This window comes from Ursus americanus, chromosome 28, assembly GCF_024610735.1.
Source record: "Ursus americanus isolate L20-20 chromosome 28, mUrsAme1.1.p, whole genome shotgun sequence".
NCBI lineage: Eukaryota > Metazoa > Chordata > Mammalia > Carnivora > Ursidae > Ursus > Ursus americanus.
Window position 1 is genome coordinate 37,539,108 of NC_142154.1, and position 23,323 is coordinate 37,562,430.

General features: G+C 52.7%; 1 protein-coding gene across 4 annotated transcripts; it reads left to right on the forward strand.

Moving 5' to 3' along the window:
• Positions 1–277: 277 nt before the first annotated feature.
• Positions 278–17,294, forward strand: PIF1 (PIF1 5'-to-3' DNA helicase). Of its 4 annotated transcripts, XM_045810651.2 has the most exons (14): positions 278–537; positions 1,226–1,347; positions 10,044–10,620; positions 11,481–11,613; positions 11,694–11,819; positions 11,933–12,086; positions 12,178–12,292; positions 12,374–12,480; positions 13,888–14,027; positions 14,398–14,504; positions 15,191–15,278; positions 15,392–15,537; positions 16,179–16,370; positions 16,582–17,294. In XM_045810651.2, the coding sequence occupies exons 1-14, from the start codon at positions 409–411 to the stop codon at positions 16,639–16,641; spliced, it is 2,196 nt and encodes a 731-aa protein (XP_045666607.2). In that variant the 5' UTR covers positions 278–408; the 3' UTR covers positions 16,642–17,294. The 4 variants fall into 4 exon arrangements, with proteins under 4 accessions (XP_045666607.2, XP_087712984.1, XP_087712985.1 ...); XM_087856858.1 differs by having other exon boundaries at positions 16,179–17,294; XM_087856859.1 differs by lacking the exon at positions 278–537 and adding an exon at positions 9,282–9,358 and having other exon boundaries at positions 591–1,347; positions 16,179–17,294.
• The last annotated feature ends 6,029 nt before the right edge of the window (positions 17,295–23,323 follow it).

Here is a 23,323-nt window from a genome sequence, read left to right on the forward strand (position 1 = left end):
GGGAAGGGAATAGCGGGGCTGGGAGGCCCGGGGCCGGAGCGGGAAACGGGGGGGCGGGGCCGGGGCTGGGGGCGGGGCCTGGGCGGGGCCGGGCGTGGGTCTGGGGACTGGACGGAGGAGCCGGAACGGAGGAAGGGGGAGGGACAGGGCGGAGAGCGGCTTCCCCGACCCGCCGAGGGAGAGGGACTGGGAGGGGACAGAGGGTGTGGGGGACAGGGCGGAGGGAGGGGGAGGGGGCTTCCGGCCAGAGGCGGACGGGAGGGGACGCGGGCGGGGCCGGAGGGCGGGACCGGGGTGGGGCAGGACGAGCAAGCGCCCCAGGCTCTGGCGGCTTGCTCCTTTGAGGTTTCCTGACTCGAGAGGGCAGGGGTCGCGGGTCTGGCCCACGCGGTCCTGGGCTGCCCAGAGATGGGGGCACCAAGAGGCTCCTCCTCTTTCCTCCCCGACGCTGGGGCAGTGGCGAAGATCTGGTCCTCTTCTCCCAGGAACCTCCTCGCAGGGCCGGGCCCGGACGTCGCGTCCGGTCCGGGTGATCGGGTAACGGGAAGACTTGGGGCTGGGAATCTGGACCTCGGGGTCTCTTGGGGGGGGGGGTCTACCGCTGATTCTCAGGGGTCCCCAAATGCAGTGTTCTCCTGCCCTCGTTGGACGTTGCACAGAGCTGTTCTCCCTGGTTCCTATATCCGAGGGTCACCCTCCACCTCCCACCCCCATCCAGCGGTGATCTTGCAGCCTGGACAGCCTTGCTGGGAGTGGAGTGTTAACACCGTGCGCCCTCATTTTACATTTGGAGAAACAGAGGGCCAGAGAAAGAAAGTGACTGGCTACATCCCAGCCGCCAGCACCGTCCCTGCCCCTTCGCTCTTAGCTCTCCTAACCAGCCCTGCCCAAGCTTGCTTCAGCAGGAAGAATTAAGTATATGTGGGATCAGTGGTGACCTCCTTTGGCTCTGGCTGCTATAGCAGCAGCTGCACCAGTTGACCAAGTTCCCTTTCACTGCCTTCTGCTGGCCCTCAGGCCCCTAAGCCACTTACAGCCCTGCATGGAAAAGGGTAGCCTGAGGCCCAAGGGGGAGGAAGATGGGGGCATACTTTTTCTTTATGCCTCGGCCTGGGTTCCTTCATCTAAAAGGATCTGAGAAAGTCAATATATGTGGCAACCTCTTGCAGCTACCCCATGGTTTTATTCCCTCAATATGGTTTATATTGGTTTACTCCCTCTCCAGAGCTGGGCACCCCAGGACTCAGGACTCAGAAGATCCTGTATCTGGAAACTCAGATTCCACCTGCAGGAGACCAGAGACCCTGGGGAATTCATGTTGTTGCACAAAAGCAGCTCATGGTTGGGGTAAGATCAGTTTTCATATCCAGCAAGCTCTCTGTCACTTTTGGGAGTGAGCCACTGACAGGCACTTTGGCATCAGTTTCCCCAGCCCAGCCCATGCCGGCCCTCTAGTTGTTGCCTCCACACCACATGCATTCATTCAACACAAATATTTTATTTGCCTTAATTGTTTGTCAGTCCTTACACTAATGGCTGGAAGATAATGGCCCGGTCCTCGATCAGGAGAGAAAGGCATGTAAACAGATGAGAAAAACCATATGTTAAATGTGAGGGTAAATGTATGTAGGAAGAGCACCAAAACCAGGACAAAGGGGCAAGATGGGCATTCTAGGCAGAGGGGAGAGTAGAGGCATGGCAAAGAGGCATGAAACCGTGTGTGTGTGTGTGTGTGTGTGTGTGCGCGTGCCAGAGTGCGTGCCAGCCAGACTGGAGAAGCAGACAGCTCAGTGTAGCAAGGGCCTTGGCTGTGTTGAGAGGACTGTATTTTAACCTCAGGACAAGGGGAAGTCATTGAAAGTTTCTGGCTGTGGACGTGCTGGAGTCTGTTTTGCATGTACACCATTTTATCAACAAAATTTATTGAGGGCTTTTGAAGTGGGGTGCTTTCCAATACTTCATCCTGGCATTTGTTCACTCAAAATAATTTAGGGAGCCTCTGTCATCTGCTCACTGTACTAAACTCCTCACATGTACCTCATTTAATCTTCACAAAAGTGGATAATGACCCACGAGATAGGTACAATTGTTATCTTCATTGAACAGATCTTGAATCCAAGGCTTAGACCTGTTTCAGGTCCCTTGACTGGTGAGTGGTGGTGCAAGGATTCAAGCCTTGCCCGACTCCAGACTCTGTGCTCTCTACTAAATGTTTTGGCAGCATTGTATGACCAGGCCACACAGGATCTGGGCCCTGCCTTGGAGGGCTGCAGAGCCAGTAGGACGGCAGACAAGTCCTCAGAAAGGCTCTGATGAAAGAGTACACAGTGTGTGATGAGAGCTGCTTCCCAGACAAAGGGCTGGAGTGACTTCAGTGTAGCCTCCCTGCCCAGTGGGGTGTCTGCTTCTCCGTCTCCCCCTGCTTGTGCCCTCTCTCTCACTTGCTCACTCTCTCTTAAATAAAGTCTTAAAAAGAGAGAGAGTAAGGTAGGGGAGGTTAGGGGAAAGTGGTTAAAGGTACAAACTTCCAGTTATAGGGTAAATAAGTCCTAGGATATAACGTACAACATGATGCCTGTAGTTAGTACTGTTGTTACGGTATATAGAGAAGATACTAAGAGAGTAGATCCTAAGAGTTCTCACCATAAGGAGAAATATGTTTTCTTATGTTTTTATTGGGTCTGTATGAGATGGTGGATGTTAACTAAACCTACTGTGGTAATCATTTCACAATATATTTAAATATATGGATATTTCAGCTGAGACCTGAAAGATGAGACAGAGACAGCCCCAAAAAGAGTGAGGTGGAAGGTATTTCCTTTTCTTTTTTTCTTTCAAACAAATACTTTCATTATTATTTTTAAAAAGATTTTATTTATTTATTTGACAGAGAGAGAGAGCACAGGCAGGGGGAACAGCAGGCAGAGGGAGAGGAAGCAGGCTTCCTGTGGAGCTGGGAGCCCGACTCGGGGCTCCATCCCAGGACCCTGGGATCGTGACCTGAGCTGAAGGCAGACACTCAACTGACTGAGCCACCCAGGCACCCCTATTTTTTTAAGTAAACTCTACCCCCAACTTCAGGCTTGAACTCACCACTCCGAGATCAAGAGTTGCATTCTTTCCAGACTGGGCCAACCAGACACCCTGGAGGAAGGTATTTCATGCAGAGGAAAAAAACTAGCGCAAAGACCTGGGCATAGGGATGGGCTTTGGGTATACAAGGAGCACCAAGAAGGCCAGTGTGACAGAGACACAGTGAGTAAGGGAAGAAAGTGGTAGACTTGAGTTCACAGTGGAAGAAGGGGAGGGAGTTGGTCTCAGGCTGTGGTAAGGACTATGGATTTTATTCTAAGAGGAGTTGCCTAGAGAGGCATCGAGGGCTTGAAAGTAGCAAAATGTGTTTATATGTTTGAAAAGATCCCATCTGCTGCTATTTGGAGAAAGGATTGAATTGTAGGGGGTTGGAGTGGAAGCCAGGAAGCCAGTGACATTAGGAGACTTACTACTGTAATCCAGGGAGAGAAGACAGGCTGCTAGCTCTACGGTGTGGGGTGGGGATGGAGGGAATGATCCAAAATACCTCTTGGAGGCAGAAACAGGTTTTGATGGTGGATTAGATGTGGTAAGTAAAGAAGGAATCAAGAATATGATGTGGGTTTTTTGGGGCACCTGGGTGGCTCAGTCAGTTAAACGTCTGCCTTGGGCTTGGGTCGTGATCTCAGGGTCCTGGGATCAAGCCCCACATTAGGCTCTCTCTTCGGTGGGGAGCCTGCTTCTCCGTCTCCTGCTCCCCCTGCATGTACTCTCTCTCTCTGTGTCAAATAGATAAATCTTCAAAAAATATATATATATGATGTGGGTTTTTAACTTGAGCTAAATGGTGGGGCATATACTGAGATGAAGACAGGAGAAAAACAGGTTTATATGGTGTTGGAGAAGGAGATTAAACCTGTTCTGGAGAAAGTGAGTTTCACATGTCTGCTAGAAATCTGTGTGGTGAGTGATATCAGGAGGACAAACAGAGACAGAGTTGGGAGTTCAGGGGAGAAAGGCAGGCTAGAGATATAATATTGGGAATCAGCATGCAGCTGATAATCAAGCCATGGGATTGGAAAAGATAGAAAAAGAAAAAAGAAGTCCTCACACATTGACAGGTCTCCGTGGAGAAAAGGGGCTAGCAAAGGATACCTATATGGAACAGACAATAAGTTTGAAGAAACAAGGGAAGTGTGCTGTGGAAAGAGAAGAGAGGATTTCAAGGAGGGAGGGTCACCTGTACCAGAGGTTTAATAAAATGAGTGTCAGCTACCTGGTGATGAAGCAATGCCAGGTGAAGTAGTGCTCTGGAAGCTGGAAGACCCTTTCAGCATCTCTGCAAGACTCCCTGTAAGTTTAGGGCTGTAAAGACTTTTTTTTTTCTTAAAGACTATTTTTTAGAGAAAGAGCGCGCGCGCGCAAGACAGCAGGAGCAGGGGAAGGAGCAGAGGGAGGAGCAGAGAGAGAGGGAAAAACAGACTCCCCACTGAGCTAGAAGCCTGACCCCGGGCTCCATCCTGAGACTCCAGGATCATGACCTGAGCAGAAGGTAGACGCTTAACCGACTAAGCCACTCCGGCACCCCTGTAAAGGCTCTTTTAAATGTCAAATGAAGTTACGGTCCAAAACGCATTTTGTAAACCGCTCAGTCCTGTGCTATTAATGTCACTGTTGGTTTTTATTAATGAAGCGATTAAAATTGAGACCACTGGTGAAAGAGAGCGCATGAGTTATGGAAAGAGTTCTCGAGGAGGAAACTTCATAATGACGAAAACTCGTTCCTCCTGAGAGCTTGCGTTAAAAGCAGGCTTGGGGTTAGGTGAGAGATCCGGGAGCAGGGCTGAGCTTCTTTGCTAATTGACCCTGCCCCGGCAGCACTGAGCAGAACTCTGAGGATGCCAAAGACTGCCCAAAGCCGGGAAGGAGGAAGTCCGGCCCCAGAGTGAAAGCCCTCTGGCTCCGCCTCCCTCCTCCCCGGACCAATCAGGATCCAACTGACGGTACCGCGGCGCAGGGACCGGGGAAGAGGGCGGAGCCTGGGGACCGTTAATCAACTGCTAAGCCCGATCCAGTTATTCATTCCATTCCTTTCCCTACAAGGACTCATTGTTGCTACTCCTACAAACCACCACTTTGGAAAAATCTCTGGCAGTTTCATATAAACCTAAATGTACACCTATTCAATGACCCGGCAGTATTTTTTAAGATTTATTTATTTTAGAGAGAGAGTGCAGGGGTGAGGGGCAGAGGGAGAGGAAGAGAGAAACTTAAGCAGACTCGTGCTGAGCATGGAGCCAGACTTGGGGCTCCATCCCACTACCCTGAGATCACGACCTGGGCGGGAGCCAAGAGTCAGAGACTTAATGGACTGTGCTACCCCTGATGACCCAGTAATTTCTCACTGAGGTATTTATTTCTTAAAAAGTAAAGAATAAATCCATAGAAAGCCCAGATATCCATCCACAGGAAAATGGATAAACTAGTAAACTAGTATATTCATACAATGGAATACTACTAGTAATAAAAAGGAACCAACTACTGATAAAGCAACATACATGAATTTGATTTGGGGAAATCATGCTCAGTGAAGGAAACCTGTACACACAAGAATCCATATTGTATGATTCCGTTTATAAGAAATTTTAAAACAAACTAAATCTGTGGTGAAAACAAAATCAAAAGCAGAGCTGCCTAAGGATTGAGGATGGGGAATGACTAGGTAGGAAGTGACATTAGGGAACTTTCTAGGTGATGATAATGTTCTTAGAACTTTGTGCAATGAAGGAAATGTCCTAAATCTGTGTTGTCCAATACAGTAGCTTCTAGCCACATGTGGCTATTGAGCGTTTGAAGTGTGGCCTGGGTGGCTCAGTCATTAAGCTCAGTCATTAAGCATCTGTCTTCAGCTCAAGTTGTGCTCCCAGAGTCCTGGGATAGAGCCCTGCATCAGACTCTCTGCTCGCTGAGCCTGCTTCTCCCTCTCCCTCTGCCTGCTCCCTGTGCTTGTGTTCTCTCTCTGTCGAATAAATAAAAATAAAATCTTTAAAAAAATGAATTTTAAATTTCATTTAATTTTAATTAATTTGAATTTAAAATTAACCACATGTGACTAGTGGCTACCATATTGGACAGCACAGTTTATATCCTGATAAGGGCTTGGGCTGCAATGATATCTGCATTTGTCAAAACTCTTCTCATGATAAGCCTAAGAGTTGTACATTTCACCATATGTAAAGTTTACATTAAAAAGATAAGCAGGGGCGCCTGGGTGGCATAGCGGTTAAGCGTCTGTCTTCGGCTCAGGGCGTGATCCCGGCGTTATGGGATCGAGCCCCACATCAGGCTCCTCCGCTATGAGCCTACTTCTTCCTCTCCCACTCCCCCTCCTTGTGTTCCCTCTCTCACTGGCTGTCTCTATCTCTGTCGAATAAATAAATAAAATCTTTAAAAATAAATAAATTAAAATAAAATAAAATAAAAAGATAAGCAAAAAAGAAAAGATAAGCATAGGGGCGCCTGGGTGGCTTAGTCAGTTAGCATCGACTTTGGCTTGGGTCATGATCTCAGGGTCCTGAGATGGAAGCCCACATAGGGCTCCTCACTCACCAGGGAGTCTGCTTGTCCCTCTCCCTCTGCCGCTACCCCCACTTGTGCCCTCTCTCTCTCAAATAAATAAGTAAAATATTTTTAAGATAGATAGACAAACAGACAGAGAGATAAGCATAGGGGTACTTGCCTGGCTCAGACGGTAGAGCATGCAACTCTTGATCTCAGGGTTGCGAGTTCAGACCCCACATTGGGCATGGGGCCTACTTAAGGAAGAAAAAAAGCATAAACTAGTTAATGCTATGCATGTTGAAGTGTTCAGACGTGAAATGTTCTGTTGTCCGCAACTTTAAAATGCATAACATGGATTCATAAATGTTGAGATGGACAGCTAACTAGACATGTGATAAATACGACAAAATATTAATTGTAGAATCTTGGTGGTGGGTATATGGGTGTTCACTGTAAAATTCTTTCAACCTTTCTGTATATGTTGGAATATTTTCAAAATAAAATGTTGGGGTTACCAAGGGCTGAGAGGAGAAAGGAGTGGAGAGTTATTGTCTAATGGGTACAAACGTTCTGTTTAGGATGACGAAAATTTTCTGGAAATAATGGTGGTGGTTATGCAGCATTTGAAAGTACTTCATGGCAATGAGTTGTGCACTTAAAAACAGCTAAAATGGTAAATTTTATGTATATTGTACTTTATTTTTCAAGTTTGAAAGTCAAAAGAAAAGAAAATGTTGGGGAAAAAATCCATGTGGAAGTGTCTCTGCCTTCTCTACAGGCAGTCTGGGGCACTGCACAGAGGGAAAGGGGAAGGGAGTAGGTTGTTTGTGAGTGTGCCGGGCCAGTTATAAGCAAAGGGTAATGGGAGAAGACAACAGAGGCTTTGGAAACAGACCTGGGTTCATAATCCCGGCTCTTTCACTTTCCGACTGTACTTGTTTCTTAGCGCTGTTGCTGCTCTAACAGATTACCACAAATTTAGTGGCTTAAAACGACACAAATTTATTATCTTGAGTTCTGGAGGTCCGCAACGTGTCTCACTGGGCCAAAATCAAGAGCTGTGTTCCTTCTATAGACTCCAACGGGCAGGAACCCACTTCCTTGCCTTTTCCGACTTCCAGAAACCTCCTGTGTTCTATGGCTTGATTCATGGCCCTTTCCTTGATCATCAAAGCCAGCAGTAACATCTACACATTTTCCTCTGTTTCTCACACTCATCTGTGCTTCTTGACCACATCTCCTTCTCTGGCTCTCCTGCCTCCCTTTCCTTTATAAGAGCCCTTGCGATTCCATTGCGCCCATCCAAACAATCCAGGATAATCTTTCCCCCTCGAGATCCTTAATTTATCACATCTGCAAAATCACTTTTGCCATGCAAGGTAACATATTCATAAATTCTGGGGATTAGGATAGGGACACCTTAGGGGGACCATTATTCTGCCTGCCACAGTCATGTTGAAAATTTCCCTATGCCCCTGGGTACGCATATGTCAAGACAGCACCTAAGAGGAACAATATTCCTCCTGATTTTTTTCCTAACAGTTTTATTGAGATATAATTCACATATCATACAATTTACCCATTTAAAGCAAACAATTCAGTGGTTTTTAGTATAGTCACAGAGCTATACAATCATCACATGTTCGTCTCTCACCATTTTTATATATGAGGAAACAAAGGCTTGAGACATTAACGAAACTAGCTCAGAGGAACCTCTAACTGGCAGGGCTGGGGCACTGCACCAGCTGTCAGGAGCTGAGTGAGATTCCAGTCCAGGCCGGGATTCCCTTCAGGAAGCTAGACTAGCCACCTAGGAGCAGTGTGGTGCAGTAAACAGCAGATGCTCACACCAGGTTAGACTTGGGTTCAAGGCTTTGTTTTGCTTATCTGCAAGCTATGTGACTTTTGGTAAAATCTGTTGAAGCCTTGGTTTCCTCATTTGAAAAATGAGGGCAGTCCAATAAATGAGGAGGCTGACTCACCTGTAAGATCCCTTCCAGCTATGTAATTCCAAGCTTCAGTGAGGGGGGAGAAAAGATAATTAAAAATAAATTCTCTGAGCATCCAGTGCAACAAAAGGGATACAAATTCCCTGAAGACAGAGGCTCACATGCTTTCTTTGTACTCCCTGAGCACCTGGCACAGGTCTTGGAATGCCTCAGCCCTGTGGGAGACAATTGCCTAAAATGACCCTTACAGAGGCAGAGAAGGGTGGAAAGAGTAGCGGGGGTGGGGGTTGAGGTGATGGTTAGGCAACCGAAGCTGCAGGCCTTGGGGTAGTCGGCCCAGGAGTGGGCAACCGCCAAGTAAAGGTAAACACGAGTGGGAGGGATCAGAGGCAGTTCTTTCCAAAGGCCAAGTTCAGCCGCTGTGTGAGGGCTAGAGCCGGGAAAAAGTGCGTTGGAGGCAGCGTTCTAAAAGCAAATCTTCAAGCCGCACTGGGTGACACAACACCACGCGTGGCTCAGCTGCTGCCCTCCGCCCCTTCCCACCTCTCCCACTGGTGCATGAGTTTTGGTAATGCTCGCCCACCACAATAAGCCTCCTTTCACCGCGGTGCGATTGGTACAGCCCAAGCTCTGGGAGTTTGAACCCAACGCAAGACACGCCCGTTGTCACGCCCCTGCCTCTGATTGGCTGGAGAATTTAAAGATCCGGCCCGTAATAGGGTGATTTTCTACTTCTAGTATTTGAAAGTTCAGACTGTCCGAGGTTCCTTAGCCGGCCGGTTTTGTTCAGCGTGTTCGTCCGAGTGCCGGTGCAAGTGAGTGTCCACGCGATCGCAGAGGTGGGAGACAGAGAGTCTGGTTTTTCAGTGGGTCTTTGCGTGAGGGTGCAGACGAGTGGGTCAGACGAAGGAAACATGGATTCCCGAGCCCCTGGGTCCCCCGTGATTTCTCTAGCCAAATATTCACCACCCAGTGCCCACCTTGGAGATGGGAAGAGTCAGGGCTTGGGAATCACACTAACCCTGACTCCTACGAGTCGTTGTAACCTGTCCCAGTCTGTTTCCACTTCCGTACACGGGGAATAGTGAGATTGGCCTGGCTGCCTACAAACCACTGAAAGTATCTGGAAGACAGAAGGTCCCTGCTCATCTTTCCACCTGAGCTTCCGCTGCTTCCTTGGGAGAGGACTCAGGATTCCCTTGCCCTCCCTGGGCTTCTTGGAAGAAGGCTTCTTTTTTGTTCAGGAGCCTGCTTCCGCAGCTCTGGTCCGACAGCCGAGGCTCCCCATTCCTGGGTGCATTTGACGCTGCGCATCACCGCTCTGGAAATTACTGTGTAGGGGAGTCTACGTGAATTTCGGTTGACCCCAGGTCCCTTTTACAGTCTCCGCGACCTCTTTGTGTTACCGGTGACAACCTCCGTGACCCTATGTGGCCTTGATCGGGCCCCCTATTAGGTCCACTGAGTCCTCGTGACCCCTGAGCTCCCGGCTTTTTGCAGATCTGCGGAGGCGGTGGCGATGCTGTCGGGCACCCAGGCAGCGCCAGCGGAATTCGAGGACGCGGAGCTGCGGTGCCGCGTGGCTGTGGAAGAGTTGAGCCCGGGCGGGCAGCCGCGAAAGCGCCAGGCCTTACGCACCGCGGAGCTGAGCCTGGGACGGAACGAGCGCCGCGAGTTGCTGCTGCGGCTGCAGGCGCCTGGGCCCGCGGGGCGGCCGCGCTGCTTCCCTCTGCGGGCGGCGCGCCTCTTCACGCGCTTCGCGGCGGCCGGGCGCAGCACGCTGCGGCTCCCCACCCACGGCGTTCCCGGGGCGGGCGCTGTGCAGCTGCTGCTCTCCGACTGCCCCCCGGACCGCCTGCGACGCTTCCTGCGCACGCTGCGCCTCAAGCTGGCCGCAGCCCCGGGGCCCGGGCCGGCCTCCGCCCGCGCGCAGCTGCTTGGCCCGCGGCCCCGCGACTTCGTCACCATCAGCCCCGTGCAGCCCGAGGAGCTGCGGCGCGCGGTGGCCACCCGGGTCCCGCACGCCACGCCCGTGAAGCGACCCACGGAACCCCGGGCTCAAGCCGAGCCCAGCCCTGTGAGGACAGGAAGGGGGGACGCCTCAGGGAGTGGGTGTGCCCCTAAGGTGGAAGAGACCCAGGAGGCCCCAGTTTAGGGGGGAAGCTGGAGGCAATATGGGAGGGGGTTGCTGGTTATCTCAGAGGAGATGCCCATCGGACATCTGAGTATGACAGGGATGTGGGAATTGTGCGTGTGTTCCTGAGTGCAGTCCCGGAGTAAGCTAGACTAGGAAAAGAGGGCCTACGTCACGGTAAAAGAGAAAGTAGAGAAGGAGGCCTAGAAAGGTGACTTCAGAAGAAAAGGTAGGAGGCTGCTGGGCCTGGAGAAGGAGAGGAGCTTTTGGAGAGAAGTGGTCAGCAGTGTCAGGTGCCGCCAACAGGTCTGATCAGTTCGGGTGGACAAAGTCTGGAAGGTCTTGCAGTGCTTGTGAACTGGGGCAGATGGGTCACAGACCACAGGGATTTGAGACTAAGCTGGGGAGAAGAAGGAGCAAGAAAGGGCCCTGGCCAGGCAGGGTTTTGCGCTGAGGCAGGCAGGTTTGTGACAGGAAGAGAAGTGAGAAGGAAGGACCTTATGAGAGAACCAAGAGATTTAGGGAGACCAGGGGAGGGAACCAAGGGAGGATCTAGACCCACATAGGGCAGTCACCAGGGCACCAGGGATCAGTGGAGACCCAGCCATGATCCCTTCCTCGAGGAGAGACCTGGCCCCAAGTAGTTACTGGTAAGATCTCCAGGGGAACCAAGCTTCGCATGGGCTTCAAGGAGTGAAACCAGCAGAGACACAAAGGGCTACCAGCATGGCACCCAGGCTAAGAAGGGAGGGGCAATGCCTAATAGTAGTAGGAAGCCCTGAGACGGTCCTGTCCCCCCACAGGAAGCCCCAGGGTGGCCCTTGCCTGTGAAGAAGCTGAGCCTGCCCCCCACCAAACCACAGCTTTCTGAGGAACAGGCTGCTGTGCTGAGGGTTGTCCTGAAAGGCCAGAGCATCTTCTTCACTGGGAGTGCAGGTACTGGGGGGCAGTGTGTGGGGGGGCAGTGATGGGGTAAGATGGAGGAGCTGGTGACCTTGACTTTACCCTCTGCCCAGGGACAGGGAAGTCTTATCTGCTGAAGCGTATCCTGGGCTCACTGCCTCCCACAGGTACTGTGGCTACGGCCAGCACTGGGGTGGCAGCCTGCCATATCGGGGGTACCACCATCCATGCCTTTGCAGGTAAGCGGGGACCTCAGGGGCTTGAGCTGGAAGCCAGCCAGGCCTGTGAGAAGGGAGAGGGTGTCAAGGTTGGGACAGGGCTAGGGTGTCAGGCCGAATAGTATCACTTGCAGGCATCGGCTCAGGCCAGGCTCCCCTGGCCCAGTGTGTGGCCCTGGCCCAGCGTCCAGCTGTGAGGCAGGGCTGGCTGAACTGCCAGCGGCTAGTCATCGATGAGATCTCCATGGTGGAGGCAGACCTGTTTGACAAGCTGGAAGCGGTGGCCAGGTCAGTAAATGCAATAAGCGCTGGGTTCTGGTGGTTTTCTGTATGGAACCTTCCCGCCCCAGCTCCTAAAGTACCCGGTACTCCTCTCCAGAGCTGTCCGGCAGCAGGACAAGCCATTTGGAGGGATCCAGCTCATCATCTGTGGGGACTTCCTGCAGCTGCCACCTGTAACCAAGGGCTCCCAGCCCCCGAAGTTCTGCTTTCAGGTATCACTCACCCTCTGGCCCTGCCCCCCCCCCCCAGAGTGTCTGCTCTTCTCCTTGAAACCCCTGCCTTCCCCCCACCAGGCCAAGAGCTGGAGAAGGTGTGTCCCAGTCACCCTGGAGCTGACCAAGGTGCGGAGGCAGGCAGACCAGACCTTCATCTCTCTGCTGCAGTCTGTCAGGCTGGGAAGGTGGGCACTGGTGAACAGAGAAGGGACCATGGGATGAGGATTCAAGCATGGGTCATGGAGGAGCACAGGGGCCCAGAGAAGGAGGAAAAGTGCTTCATGGCCCCATAGAAGATGGTCACTCTCTGAGCACTGGGACCCTGCCTCCTCCAAGGTTGGGTCCCCATCACCCAGTATAGAGTAGGTGTCAGGGAATATGGGCACATAGATACACAAGAAGAAATCAGAGATGTTAACACTCCTATTTCATAGATGCAGAAACAGAGGGTTCAGAAGGGTGAAGTGACTTGCCCCAGTGACTAAGTTGGGATTTGAACCTGGCCTGGCTCTAAAACCCAAGTTCCTTCCACCCTTAGAGCCTGTGGGGTCACTTGGTGAGGGAGAGAGTTTGCAGGCACGATCCCACCCCAGCTAGGACAAAAAGCTGAAATGCCAGGACTACTCTAATGTGCCAGCATGCAGGAGGCCAGGAAGGCGGAAGACCAGGTAGTCCTTGAAAACCAGATTGGGACAGGATGGGGGGAGGAGGTGGTGGTAGTGAGGGACTTTCTATGCTTAGGGACCCCTGTCACAGACATATGAGGCAGCTAGGAAGGTACACAGCACACACCCGCGTATGTGGGGACAAGAGGAAGATTGAGTGGCAGAGCAAAGAGAGACGGAGGTCTTAAGTTATTCCCCCTTCTCCCATGTGATTTGCTTTTGCACCCAGGCTTTTCCACGTGGATGAAGGCTTGAGATAGAAACATAGTCTAGGGGCACCTGGCTGGCTCAGTCAGAGAAGCAAGTGGGTCTTGATCTTGGGGTTAGGAGTTTGAACCCCACATTGGGTGTAGAGATTACTTAAATAGATAAATAAATATCATCAAACATTATATCAAATACTAATGATGTACTATACATTGGCTAATTGAATTTAAATAAAAATAAACAAATAAATAACCAAACTTAAAAAAGAAAGGAAGAAATAAAGAAAAGAAACACAGGCTGGATTTTTGCCCCCAAGGCAGCAAGCAAGAGGCTAGAAGATTGTAGCCTGGAGGCCAGTCTGATTATAGTCTACCAGTATGACAGGGTATCAACATCAGTGCCTTGTCCAGGTCCTCTGAACCTCTGGCCTGTGCTCACTTGTCATATCCAACTTCCTCAGGAGCACTGTGGTGGGAGAGTGGCGAGCTCCTACCTGGGGCCATTCACAGGAAAGGGTGCCTGCCCATGATCATTCCCCATGTCTGGGGTCCAGGGGGGGAAAGGCAAGTTGGCCAGCCTGGGGGCCAGCACATTTTGGCCTGGTGCCCCTTTTTAATCCCCAAGTCTGACCCATGGCCTACTGCTTGGGCCATATCAGCCACGTGCCCCGCCTTTCCTGGTGTTCAGGTGGGCTCTGCCCTGATAGCCCAGCCCCTACAGGTGCTCAGATGAAGTGACCCGCCAGCTCCAGGCCACAGCCTCCCACAAGGTGGGGCGAGATGGGATTGTGGCCACAAGGCTCTGCACTCACCAGGATGATGTGGCCCTCACCAATGAGAGGCGACTGCGGGAACTGCCAGGTGAACAGGGACCCAGGGCTGGGCAAGACCAGCTGGGAGGGCCCATCAGGCAGGTATCGGTCCCCCACCCCCACCCAACAGCATGGGCCCTTGGGGCCATTTGGATATTTAGGCCCCCAACCTCTCTAGCCATAAAGGCCCTTACATTTGCAGATGTAACTGTGACTTTGAGAGGCGTGACCTTGAACAGGTCAAGGTCACTGAGCCAATAAATACTGGAAGTAACACTTGAACCCAGGCCCTTGATTCCAAAGCCCCAGCCTGATCTGTCCCCACTACCACCTTCTACACCCTGGTCTAATACATGGTTTTAGAAACTGAGCCACAAGTCAGTGACTTGTAATCCGTTTGCCCAACTCTTTTTTCCTAGGTGAGGTACACAGCTTTAAGGCCATGGACAGTGACCCTGAGCAAGCCCGGACCCTGGATGCCCAGTGTCCCGTTAGCCAGATCCTTCAACTAAAGCTGGGGGCCCAGGTGAGTGGGAAGCAGAGCCAAGACCTGGGGGGCCTGGGCTTCCCGGTCTTTCCCCTCGGCCCAGGCAGCTCCATAGCCAGAGGGCCCAGCCGCGACCTCAGTGTACTCCCTCCCTCCTGCTCCCACCCGCCTTCCTATCTTCAGCCTCCCACTGCCCTCTTCTTGCTAGGCCTGGGGCACCAGCAACAATGCTTTGGACAAGCCCCTTTCCCTTGCTGAAGCTCAGTTTCTGCATCTTTATGGTGTGAGAGAGCCCTGCTTCTTCCCATGATGTTGGGCTGGGCCAAATGGGAGACTCTCCTCAGGTTCTGAAGGGCGCTTAGGGGCTGGGAGAGGGGTGACAGGACCTGGGGCTCTCCCTCACGATGTCGGCCTATACACATACGCCATAACAGACACAGTCATTTTTAGAGCCTTGTGATGTCCATTACCTTATTGTTCCTTACCCCCTCCTGAGGCAAACAGCAAATGTCATTCCCCTTTGACACTAGGGGCACCTGAGACCGGGGAAAATAAAGCAGCTTGCCACAGGGGTCATAGTCAGCCGGTGACAGAGTTAAGGATTAGGACTCAGTGCCTCTCCGGGAGCGCCCCCAGCCGCCTGGAGTTCCCGCAGTGACTGCCGGGGCTGAGGCCAGGTGTGGGATGGGCGGCTCTCCGTGCCTCAAGTTCGCTTTCCCTTGCAGGTGATGTTAGTAAAGAACTTAGCAGTGTCCCGGGGCCTGGTGAATGGCGCCCGGGGGGTGGTCGTCGGGTTCGAGACCGAGGGGAGAGGTGAGCGATGGGAGACCAGTCCTACTGCTTGGGTTTGCAGCGACCCTGGGGTACATGCGAGGAGAAGCTAGGATGAAGGGGTAAGGCCTGCTCTCACCCCACGCCTCCCTCAGGGCTGCCCCGGGTGCGCTTCCTGTGCGGAGTCACCGAGGTCATCCATGCTGACCGCTGGACAGTGCAGGCTACTGGGGGCCAGCTCCTCAGCCGGCGGCAGCTGCCCCTCCAGCTGGCCTGGGCAATATCCATCCACAAGAGCCAGGTGAGCAGCCAGCGCGGGGGCAGGGACGGGGCAGGGCAGACGGGGGACAGGACAGGCCTGGAGCATGTTGAAGGGGGTTTTGGAAGGCTTTATGGAGGTTGAGCTTGCCCTGGACAGAAAGCTCCAGACCAGTGGAAGCATTAGCCTTTCTCTTGTGCATTTCCCATCCTGCTTCCTCTCCCTTTCCCAGACACATACTCTTCCCTCTGTCATCTCCTTTCCTGCCATTTCCTGAGCCACTACCAGATGTTAAATTTAATCCTGACAACTGTATGAGGTACCGATGTCATAATCAGTCCTGTTTTACAGAAGGGGAAACCAAAGCTCAGAGTGGTTAAGTAAGTTGTCCAAAGGTCACCCAGAGAGCGAGAGGAAGAGCCAGGATTTATTTCCATGCCTGTCTGACCCAGGCCTGAGCCCTTTCCTTTGCCCCCATCCCTCTACTGTAATTCTCGATCTGTGTCTCTTGGACTGTGTCTACTCAGACAGCCCATGGTTGTCAATCTGTCTCTGCCTTGAGAATCCGTGGACTGGCTAAAGAGAACCAGGGGCAGTTGCTGGACCAGTGTAGGGAGAGTCAAGCTCTTGTGGACAAGGGATTTCAGCTGAGGTGCTCTAGCTCCTTCCTCCATTTCCCCCAGGGCATGTCCCTGGACTGCGTGGAGATCTCTCTGGGCCGTGTGTTTGCCAGTGGCCAGGCCTACGTGGCCCTTTCCCGGGCCCGCAGCCTGCAGGGCCTGCGTGTGCTGGACTTTGATCCCACGGTGGTTCGCTGTGACCCCCGCGTGCTGAGCTTCTATGCCGCCCTGGGGAGGGGCAGGGGCCTCAGCCTGGTAAGAGGGAGTCTCCTGATGGTGGGTCATGTGGCGTGGGAAGCCTGGGAACTAGGACGTAGGGACAGCCAAGGGACTGTGGGGTAGGGGTGACAGAGCCTCCTCTGGCTCTGCTGGGAGCAGGGGCAAGAGGAAGGAGATGCTGGCCCCTAGGCTGTGGCCCTGGGGGACAGTATGAGTCCATGACTGGGTTTCTCTGTCTCTGATTCAGAAGTCTCCAAACGATGATGAGGCAGCCTCAGACCAGGAGAATGAGGACCCAAACCTTTGAGCCTCAAAGAGAAGACAAATGATGGTCTCCCCTTCTTCCTCCTCCCTGGTGGGCCAGGGCCCCTGGAGATATCTCGGGGAGGATAGCCAGTGTCTCTTTCTGCCTTCGTTAGGGCTCTCAGCCTCCTGGCAGGGTGCAAGGGAGAGCACTTCCTACCCATTTGCCAGCTGTGCGTCAGTTTCTCCCCGTGCCCTGGGTGAGCTGCTTCCAGGGACAGGAGTAACCCTTGCCGGGCCAGTTGGGAAAGGGCCTATGGTGGCAGCTGGTGTTCTAGAATGAAGCTGTCTGTGAGGGCTGGCCCAGGGCCCCACGGTTGTGAATGCTGCTCTCTTTGGGCTACAGAGGAGAGAGGCAGTGAAGACAGGTACTCCAGGAGCAGGAGCAGGCTACAGGAGCCCTGGACTGGGAGACTCAGGCCAAGTACAGGCCCCAAAAAGAGAAGGGAACCTGGGGTTACTGTGACAGCTAGGCCCAGGCTAGCAGAGGCCAGGACAAACCCCCTCCTGAGCCTAACCTGAGAACACACAATGCAAACCAAGTCCCTGTATCTTAAGCTCCTTTCTGGGAGGAGAAATAGTATTTAGGCGTGTTGAGATGGATGTTCTCAGATTACGTTTATTTAGGCCAAATAAACTTGTGAGTTGTGTAAGGACCGTGAGTTGAGTCTTCTGCTCTCTTTAAGAAGGCCTCCCTGCCTGGGGCACGGGCTATACCTGTGGCCAGGGCCCTCTCCCCATGGCTGCACACAGAGGTGTTTGCTTACATCACAACACCCTTATGTGAGCTTTTGTTAGGATCACTGGTTATTTGGAAAGCTGAGTTACCAGAGACTGGTGACTCACAGTGAAATGACGAGGTGAATCACTGTTGCGCAGGGGGCAGACAAGGACACAGGAGAGAATTCACATGGCAGGAAATGGGCCTGTCAGAACATCTGAATGCTGGGGTCTCGGTCGCAACTTTCTCACTTTGCACCTTGCTGGGTGGGGCTCCAGCTTGAACGTTGTGTTGGGGAAGGGATCACCAACAAACTAGCTTCAGATGGGGCGCCTGGGTGGCTTAGTTGGTTCAATGTCTGCCTTTGGCTCAGGTCATGATCCCAGGGTCTGGGAGTGAGCCCTGCATCAGGCTCCCGGCTCAGCGGGGAGTCTGCTTCTCCCTCTCCCACTCCCCCTGCTTGTGTTTCCTCTCTCTCTGTGTCAAATAAATAAATAAAATCTTAAAACAAATAAACAAAACTAGCTTCAGTTGATCAAAGAGTCTGATGGAAACTGTTTAGGGGTGCTTGCAGTTTGGCTAAAACTAGGTTCCCTGGTTATGAGTAAAATGTATTTTAAATGTAAAAGCAACGATGGTAAGAGGTGGGAAAACTTGCTAGTTGCAGGAAGACATGACATGACATGACATGACATGACATGACATGACATCTGGGCATCTGAGGGCATTTATCCTGGTCTTCCAAAGGCCAGCAGAGGCCCTGGCACCCAGAGCAGGTGCTCAAGGAGTGGGGACCGTGGATAGGGCAGCTCGGTGCTGTGGTGTTTCCGAGGGGCTACAGGGCCTCAGATGTTCCCTGTGGGCTTCCTGGAGGAGGCTGGGCTACAACCTGTGGAGAGTTTGACTGATGGTCAAGGGACAGACCTGGCTTTGCACCTCATCTTGCCACTCCCCAGCTGTGTGACTTTTGGCATGTTACACAACCTCTCTGGGGGTTTCCTCATCTCTAAAGTGCAGGTGGTAACTGTGACTTTCATGTGGGGTTGTCGGGAGAAAGGCCAGCCACGGGGCAGGAGCTGTCATTAACATTCACAATCACGAATGATGATCACCATGATGTCTGCAGAGCGCAGTGTTGTCTGGTTCCTTCACTCCTTTGGCAGACAAGGTGTGGAGGCTCGGAGGGGGCCAGCCTTGCCCCTGGACGACACCTGCCTGTCTCACTCTTGTCACCACTCTTCCTGATCTTGAGGAGTTGATTGTTTTTCTGTAGCTAGAACCCCTTTCTCTGCCCCAAATAGAAGACAGTCCCTAGGAGAAGCCAAGCCCATCAGGGTGACCCCCCACCCCCACCCAACAAGTGGGCAACCATGGAGGCCCTTAAATGCGGTGCCGTTTGGAAGTCAGTGTTTCCCATCTGCCCGGATGCCCTATCCCTCCTCGCGGGTCCAGCCGTGAGCAGGTGTCCCCAGGACCCTGCCCGACGAGGGGCTTACAGTCTAGTTGCACCTTGCTTTTTTCCCTCCTTCCAGTTATCACAGTTTGGCGACCGTCCAGTTCAGCACAGATAGCATGGTCTTGGGCTTCCTAGCAGCCCTGCACCCTCTGGGGTTCTTGGATGGAAACAGAAGAACCTGACTCAAGATAAAAGCAGGAGAGGAAGGTAATGGAAGGCTAGCTCGAGGAGCTGATATGAAGCCCAGAAACCCAGGCTTGGCTACACATGAGAACCAGGGAGGCTAGAACTAATGGCAGGAGTGCAGTTGGGCAGAGCTGGCTGAGAGGAGCTCTGTGGCCACCCCCAGACACAGGCACGGCCATCAGGGAGGGAGTCCTGTACTCTTCTGCCTCCTTGCTTTACTCAGTCCATACCTAAAGGCAGGTGTAAGGATGTGGCTGGTTGAGCTTGGTCTCCTGTGCGGGTCCTGCAGCTCCCTAGCAGGAGGCTGTATATGCCATCAAGGTGCAAGAGGGACCAGGGCTTTTGCCAAGAGAGGAACCTCCCATCGTCCCCCAGAGCCAGGCTGTTGAAGATGTTTGAAGGTCCTGGTGATACAGTTCTTTCTTCTGCATCCTCTCCCCATCCCCTCCTCTCTGACCCCGCCCTCTACACACACTGCTGAACCCCGCCCCACCACCCCCAGCTTCTTCCCCTCACCCAGGGACTGATTTCAGCTTTCCCGGGTCTCATGTGGACTTGCCTGTCTTCCTCATGGGACTCCCTGTATACCAGAAAGTCCTGACCTTAGCAATCCCTTCTTGTCGTGAAGATGCTCTCCAGAAGGCCCCAGAGAAAGGCACACGTGTCCCCTGTGAGGAGGAGCTGCCCTCAGGCCAGATCATGTGAGGGGCACGTGCAAGGAACCTCACAGTTCTTAATGTTCTTGACGTCTTATTTAACTTCATACCTGGATCCCTGAGGGTGTAGGGAAACCCCATCTCAGTCAGATTTGAGGGCTCCCCACCCACACCCCTAGGGTCGCACAGGCAGGGAATAGGGCTTGCAAGAGCAGGCTTCTCATGTACATGGCCTCATGGTGGCTGGTGGCTGCAGACACCCACAGTGACAGGCATCCATAGGCCTTAACTCTGCCCAGGCCCTAGGGAAAGGTAAGGGCTGGGGAAAGGTCATCGCCTCTCCAGGGGCCTCCCTCTCTGCCCTCGGGAGCCCTGCCACCTCTTTGTGGTGCTCCCAGGGGGCCTTGTGATCACTCGCCCCTCCCTAGTCTCGGGGACCCTCCTCTCTCTACGTCTCCTTCCCCCACCATAGTCACTTCAAGGAATTGGAAGCAAAAGCCAGAGGAGTGTCTTCTCAGGTAGCCTCTGGATTTGAGGCAAAGAAGCACAAAGGCCTCGTGACCCTGCTTAGAATAATGGGGGCAGGGGTGGATGGATAAGTATGGGCAGAACAATAGAGAAAATACCTCCAGTAATCACTGTCATTCTGGGATAAAAGAGACTTCCTGCCCATCCTGTGTGTTCATTCGTCGGTTTATTCCACAAATATTTATCGAGAGCCTCTAATATCCCAGGTGGTGGGCTAGATACTGGAGACCCCCCAGTAAACCAGAGTGACATGGCCCTGGGATACTTCCAGTGGGTAAAGAGAGGCAGATTATAAATAACAAGCTAAATGATGAAATAATAAGAGCGTGCCCATGGATGAGGAGAGCTCACTTAGAAAGTGGGGGGAGAAAGGGACTGTGAAGTAGGTGCCTTCTCCCTGCACACCTCCCTGACTTGGGCTGTAGGTTTCTCGCCTGAAATGCCCAGATTAACCCCGCAGGACTCACCTCAAACATCACCTCTGTTCCTGGGATCTAGCCCTGCCCCTTTCTAGAAGAATGGTTCCAGTCTCTGAGCACACGCATTGTGTGGTCCTTGCCTGTGGGTCTGCCTCCTGCACCAGAAAGTTCTTCAGAACAGGACTGAGGCCCCTGCACGTGGCCTGGGGCAGGCCGACAGCATGGAATGAATAACACAATGAAAGAAGGCAGGGAGCTTGCAGTTAGGAGACCACAGGGCTTTGCACCTGCCTGAGCATGCTGCCCTGGGAAAGGGGGGTGCCTGTGCCACTGCTCAGGAGACCCCTGGCCTTCTGTCTCCTCTCTGGTTGCCTAGTATTGGGGATTTCCCATTCTTCTCCCCTCCACTCTCCAGAGGAAGGCTGGAGAGCAGTTAGCAGGTGGACAAGTTGGAGAAAGGCATTTAGGAAAAGGGAACTGCGTAGTACAGAGGCACAGAGGGACGAAAGACGGAGCTTGAGGTTTGCTTTATTAGACTTGAAAGCAAGACAAAACGGCAGCTGGGGGAGTCAGGCATAAACCTGAGGGTGCTCAACACAGGGAGGGGGCGGGCGGAACCCCTCTGGGGGCGAGAGGGGCTCCTGTGAGTCCCACTTCCTGCTAGCGGCCACTTGTCTCCTGTGCCCGAGTGCTCTGCCCTCAGGCCAGCCGTGACCTGCCTCGGATGGTAATTAGCAATTTACAGTTCGGTCTGTCTCCTAGAATGAGCTGGAGCCCTTGGGACCAAGAGACCTGGCTTAGGTGTCTTTGTGCCCCCACAGCATAGCGCAGGATGACTTCAGAAAGGAGATACTTCATAAAGTGTTTGATAAATGAAAGAACGAGTCCCCGAGAGGCAGGGATGTTTACTCTGATTTCGCAGAGAAGGTAGCTGAGCCAGGCAGTGGCAGAGCTGGAACCAGGAACCCCCTCCCCACCCCACTGTCCTCCTGGAGCTGTCCAGAGCAAGTAAATGGTGGGGCTGAGTTGGCAGACCGATGGAGTGCTCACCAGCACCCTACCCTCAGGGCGGTGCCCGGGGGACTGTTAGCTAGGCATGAGTCATCTTTCCTGAGGTCCTGGCATATTGTGCCTGCCTCTTGGTCATGCTCAGAGCCCCCCAGTCCCAGCGTCACTAGGCCCTCCCGCTCGCAAGCACTGCACACCGAAGACCACTAGGTGGCACTAAGTGGTCAGCTAGTCCCTTCCCGGAGACCTGGCAGGTCCTTTGTCTCCTCGCTGTGCCTGGGCGGGGCTCGTATGCACCTCAGGACCTGGGTTGCCCAGTAGGTGTAAGGAGGGGGGATCCCTTTTCTGAGAAACTTGCACCGGGTATGTGTGGAGGACCTCATGGTTTGTGTTCATGAGCCGTCTTGTTAGTTTTTCATAGTAACTCTGAGAGGACAGTGGGAATTATCCCCACCTTACTGGAGACCCAGCGAATTTCTTGAGAAGTTAGATGACTTAGCCAAAGCCACCCTGCCAGCTGGGTCTAGAACCCAAGTCCCTGCTACAGGGTCCTGGGGTTTTTGCAAAGTCAGCAGAGAGGGCCCTGAGGCTCCAAGTGGCTCTGCCACTTGCCACGTGACCTTGAAGAAGTTGCCGAAATTCTCAGCACTAGTTTCATCATCAGTGAAGTGGGTCTAAGAGCGGTCAATGGAGTTAGGACAAGAGCTGGGGTGGAGGCAGGCAGGGGTGGGCTCTCACGGCTAGTTCCTATTGTCTTCATTACACTTACTTTAAGTGGCCACCCTGTACCACGCCCCCCCCCAGAGTGACCCAGAGAATAACAAAGAGAATTAACAGGATCCAGAGTAAATGAAAAGTCCTCTTTCAGTCTTCCCTTCTAGAGGACCCAGGCTGTGCCCACCTACTCCGAGGAATGGAAGAATGAAGGCCCCCCACCTTCCCCCAACAAACATGAGGTCCCGGCCCTAGTCGGTGAGTACATTTGTCAGAACTGGTCCTCTTCTTCCCTCTGTCCCTCTTTTTTTTTTTTTTCTTTTTTTAAGTAGGCTCCATGCCCAACATGAGGCTTGAAGTCACAACCCTAAGATCGAAAGTCCCATGCTCTACCAACTGAGCCAGCCAGGGACCCCCTCCATTCCTCCTCTTAACAGAGCTTTGACAACTCTTTGAGTGGGATCTTGAGACTGAGATTACCGAGGAGACAGGCTCACAGAAGGTGGGCAGCTCACAGTCACTCAGCTGTAAGTGTAGAGCTAGGATGGGCATAAGGCCTCACCCTGGTATTTAGAGCCTTTGAAAAAGAGCAAGCAGGGTGCCACCTCTCAGCCCCTAGCTTTGTCCCAGAAACCCCACACTCAACACTCCATTTCTTTTTCTTTCTTTCTTTCTTTTTTTTTTTAGAGAGAGAGCACACAAGCAGGGGGAGTGGTAGGCAGAGGGAAAGGGAGAAGCAGGCTCCCTGCTGAGGGGGGAGCCCGATGTAGGGCTCCATGAGGGCCTCGATCCCAGAACACGTTCTGGGATCATGACCTAAGCTGAAGGCAGACGCTTAACCAACTGAGCCACCCAGATGCCCCAAGACTCCATTTCTTTTATATATATATATATATATATATATATATATATATATATATATGAAGAGAGAGAGAGAGAGCATGCACGCAGTGCAGGGGGAGCAGCAGAGGGAGAAGCAGACTCGCCACTGAGCAGGG

What these genes read in the sequence shown, in the direction of transcription:
- PIF1 (XM_087856858.1), top strand. Translation starts at nt 409, where the DNA reads ATGGGGGCACCAAGAGGCTCCTCCTCTTTCCTCCCCGACGCTGGGGCA. An exon ending in CACCATCCATGCCTTTGCAG is followed by an intron (nt 11,820 to 11,932) that starts GTAAGCGGGGAC and finishes TATCACTTGCAG; the next exon opens with GCATCGGCTCAGGCCAGGCT. An exon ending in CCCCGAAGTTCTGCTTTCAG is followed by an intron (nt 12,293 to 12,373) that starts GTATCACTCACC and finishes TCCCCCCACCAG; the next exon opens with GCCAAGAGCTGGAGAAGGTG.